Source organism: Nothoprocta perdicaria, unplaced genomic scaffold, assembly GCF_003342845.1.
Source record: "Nothoprocta perdicaria isolate Ctin4 unplaced genomic scaffold, notPer1 scaffold_283, whole genome shotgun sequence".
In the NCBI taxonomy this organism is placed as follows: Eukaryota; Metazoa; Chordata; class Aves; order Tinamiformes; family Tinamidae; genus Nothoprocta; species Nothoprocta perdicaria.
The window spans coordinates 73,070-77,436 of NW_020455514.1; the positions used below are offsets into that span (position 1 = coordinate 73,070).

General features: G+C 50.5%; 1 protein-coding gene across 1 annotated transcript; it reads left to right on the forward strand.

Annotated features, from left to right (window-relative positions):
- Window positions 1-514: 514 nt before the first annotated feature.
- On the forward strand, window positions 515-4,128 carry LOC112949004 (keratin, type I cytoskeletal 19-like). Its single transcript, XM_026041376.1, has 5 exons — window positions 515-1,012; window positions 2,490-2,572; window positions 2,973-3,129; window positions 3,366-3,527; window positions 3,682-4,128. Exons 1-5 carry the CDS (start codon window positions 554-556, stop codon window positions 4,126-4,128), a joined length of 1,308 nt encoding a protein of 435 aa, XP_025897161.1. The 5' UTR covers window positions 515-553.
- Window positions 4,129-4,367: the final 239 nt, after the last annotated feature.

Sequence of the window (4,367 nt, forward strand, 5' to 3'; positions counted from 1 at the left end):
GGAATTTCCCTTTTCGGAAGCAGGGCCTTCACAAGGTAAGTGCTAGAAGCGGGAGCCCATGGCAGCTCCTCACCCCGGCTCCCTTGGCGCTCTGTTATCAGTTGGCCAGCTGAATCCATCTGTATTAAAACCCTTGGCCGAGCTTACGTGACCAAGTGACCGTGCAGCTTCACCATGGTCACGGTGTGGGCTCCCGGCCCTTGTGTCTGAGCTCAGCTGAACAGTAATTCTAGATTTATGAGCAGATGGACCTGTCCTCTGAATCCCCCTTTTGTTCCAAGCGGAAGTGGCTCCGGGGAGGGAAGGAGCTCCCAGGTACCGAGGTATTTGGCACAGAACCGCAGCCCATTGACAGCCGCTGACCAATGGGAGCAATTGCTGCGTTGGCAGAAGGCTCCGGCCGAAAAATTCCAGGGCTCAGATAACACCTCGGAGAGACAACTCCCTCTGCAGCCACATAAAAGCGTGGGGTGGGGGAGAGCCGTGCACAGCGCTGCGCCTGCCACACGCTCCCTGAACTGTAGCTTGGGTCAAGGCTTGGGCACTTCTTACCATGGCCACTTACAGCTTCAGGCACACCACCTCTTCTGTGTCTGGGGGGCTTGGTGGCTCCCCAGCCCGCTTTGGGGGCTCCTTCAGGGCCCCGAGCATCCACGGCGGATCTGGTGGCCGGGGTGTCCAGGTGTCTTCTGCTCGCTTTGTCTCTTCGGGCCTCGGGAGCGCTGTTGGTGGCAGCTATGGCAGTGGGTTTAGCAGTGGCTTCAGTGGTGGCTTTGGTGGTGGCTACGGTGCTTGTGTGGGCACTGGTGATGGCCTCCTTGCAGGCAATGAAAAGACAACTATGCAAAACCTGAACGATCGCCTGGCATCTTACCTGGACAAAGTGCGAGCGCTGGAAGAGGCAAATTCGGACCTTGAAATCAAAATCCGAGACTGGTACCAGAAACAAGGACCAGGCCCTGCTCGGGACTACAGTTCTTATTACAAGACTATCGAAGACCTTCGAGAAAAGGTAGGTGTTAGCATTTATTAAAAAGCAGCTTAGTTTGCACAAACAGAAAATCTTTACTAGAAAAACAGCCGGGAGGGATGGCGGATTACGAAAACGATAAGAAGACAAAATGAATGCGTAGTGAGTCAGCAGGGATGGATAACAAGCAGGTTCTGTAGGAAATCAACTCATTTTGAAAATGTTAGCTAAGAGAATCAATAGAGCAAACAACTTGAGATCCCTCAGTGCTTAGGTCCCCGAAAACACTTGTTTTTAACAGCCAGCGATGAGGATTAGTGGATTTGAGACCACAGCAGACAGAGGTAAATCTGAACAGTGCTCCAGCAAGCGCAGCAAATTCTCTAACACCTTCACTTAATATGGCAGAGTTTTGTGTAGAACTTTGTTCTATTTTTCAGTAGCTTCTGCAAATAGGACTTATTGGTATTTCACTTATTTTCAGAATTAACTGATCTGTATATCTATCTATGTTTGTTTGTATGTATGTGTATGTATATAAAGCAAGCCTAAATCAGACCAAACCTAAATCAGACCAAACCAATTTCTTGCCTGCCTCGCAGCTTGCAAACCTTTGGACAGGCCCATCCACATTGTCTGAACAGGAAAAATAAGATTTGGTGCAGGTCAGTTTTGCAGCTGTGAAGAGAGTATTTCAGCATTTTCTTACCATCAATACACTTGCCTTGTAGGATTCACTTCCCTGAGCTGGCAGGGAAATAGGAGCGCTGCAATATTTAGCTTATGCATAAAGCAGCAGACACGCAGTAATCAATGGCACAGATAGCAGCAGGATCCATGTTGCCCCAATAGCCAAGACTGTGCGATAACAGGTTGCTTTAGGAGGACACACACCCTGGCAAACACACAGAGCCGCTGACTAAACTAGGCAAATAAATGAAGGAAAACGGGAGGTTCAGCTTGGAGTTCATGACCCCTCCCTTGCGGCTACTTTGCTCTTGCTTTAACCATTCACCTTCCCCTCGGCTCCAGCAACCTCATCCCAGGAGAAAACACCATGGGGAATTAGATTTTCTCATTGTAGTGTCCTTTTCCCACTTGTCTTTTATTCCCCTTACTGAGGGAAGGGAAGATGTTCTGGCTGCTTTTCTAGATGATCTTTTGATTTTTGAAACTTTGTGATGACAAGTTTTCCAGATAAAAACTTAAACAATCCTTTTCAAATATATATTTTTGCTCTTATGGCTGTTCATAGTGCATTAGGAGAGTCACTGAGCAGTGGTTAGTCTAGGAAATAAAAACATATTCAAGGAGTGCAGGATTGAAGTGGGAACGTGTACTGTTTATGTTATTGCATTATGTATGCAAACATACTGTACTCCAAGGATATAGATGTGACAGATCTCTGCTATATATCTGCCGTGCTCGCCTGCTGCTTTGCCCCTGAGCCCAAGGCAGCCCAGCTCTGCGTGGGGAAGCGGCTCCGGCTTCGGCGCTGAATCGCTCTCCTTGTCCGCAGATCATGGCTGCCACCATCGACAACTCCAAGGTGGTGCTGCAGATCGACAACGCCAGGCTGGCTGCTGATGACTTTAAAACCAAGTGAGTATTTTCTGGAAGGCAAAGGGTCTCTAGTGCTGGTGAGTGCCCCTGCTGAGTGACAGGGTAGTGGCTGTGCAAAAAGCCAAGAAGAGTTAATAAAAGATTGTGTATTTTCAATCTTGTCATTGTGATCCAACCCTTCATGGAATTGCTCAAAGGCTCATCTTCACTACATACAATTTTGTATCATGTAGAACATATGGCGACTGGTTTAACACTGAACATTTGCTGAATGCCAGGTTTCCAGTCCTACAAACCTGGATACATTTACACCATGCACTGATCTCCCCAGCTCTCCTCAGCAGCTCTGTTTTGCTCTGTTGTTTTGAAGGTTTGAAGCCCCTCTGACCTTGGTTGGGTGRGATCTCAGTGTCCTTCCTGACTGTCTTCTTGCTGCCAGGTTTGAGACGGAGCAGGCTCTGCGCCTGAGCGTGGAGGCCGACATCAACGGCCTGCGCAGGGTCCTGGACGAGCTGACCCTGGCCAGGGCTGACCTGGAGATGCAGATCGAGAACCTCAAGGAGGAGCTGGCCTACCTCAAGAAGAACCACGAGGAGGTACGTAAAACCCCAGGACACATCTGAAAATAGCACTAGAAAAGCAGCGTGTGTAAAGGGGGAGTCCTCAAGATTGCCTTGGGCTCTCCAGCAGTGTAGACTAAGTAACTGAACCCTCTGGAATTACTTAAGGATAGTTAGCCAGGCAATGCACCTTAAAGATAGAAAGGAGGGTGCAGGATGTTTTCAGCTGATGCTCATGCCTTTTTTTGTCTTCCCTTGCCCTGCTGCCGTAGGAAATGAGTGCCCTGGGAGGACAAGTGGCCGGCCAAGTCAGCGTTGAACTGGACTCTGCTCCTGGCGTTGACCTGTCCAAGATCCTGGCGGACATGAGAGAGCAGTACGAGTACCTGGCTGAAAAGAACAGGAAGGATGCTGAGGCCTGGTTCCACAGCAAGGTAGAGAACCCTCAAATCATACATTGTTATAACATGCTAACCACAAGATCCATGAAAGAAAGAAAATAGTTTTTAAAACGCACTGTGCTGTGAAAGCCTCAGGAGCTCTAGGAAGAAGCCTGGCATTTCTCACGTAAGGTTTGCCCCGTTTCAGACCGAGGAGCTGAACCACGAGGTGGCCGTCAACACGGAGCAGCTGCAGAGCAGCAAGACGGAGGTGACGGACCTGCGCCGCACGCTGCAGGGGCTGGAGATCGAGCTGCAGAGCCAGCTGAGCATGGTGCGTGCCCACCCCGCGTCCCGCGCCCCGCGCCCGCCAGCGGGGCCCCTTCCCCACAGCAGCGTCCCCGTCCTCCTTCCCGCTCTGTGTCCCCAGAAAGCGGCGCTGGAAAACACGCTGGCAGACACGGAAGGGCGCTACAGCGTTCAGCTGGCGCAGATCCAGGCGCTCATCGGCAGCATGGAGGCGCAGCTGAGCGAGCTGCGCGCCGACATGGAGCGCCAGAACAGCGAATACAAGATCCTCATGGACATCAAGACGCGCCTGGAGCAGGAGATCGCCACGTACCGCCAGCTGCTCGAGGGCCAGGAGAGCCAGTGAGTGGCTGCGCGGCCTCCTGCTCCTGTCAGCTTAACGTGTTTCACTAATTATTTTTCTTCACCATGCTAGAAAGGCCCCAGGCTTCATTTATGTCCCGTAGGCACCTCAAAGAGCAGAAAAAACTAGGGGTCCAATTGGCAAACAGCACAAGATTAAACACAGCCAACTGTCACAGTGGCAACTAATCATATGCCGGACATTTAGGGAGCTTAATGCAGTTAGTGACGATTTAATAAAAA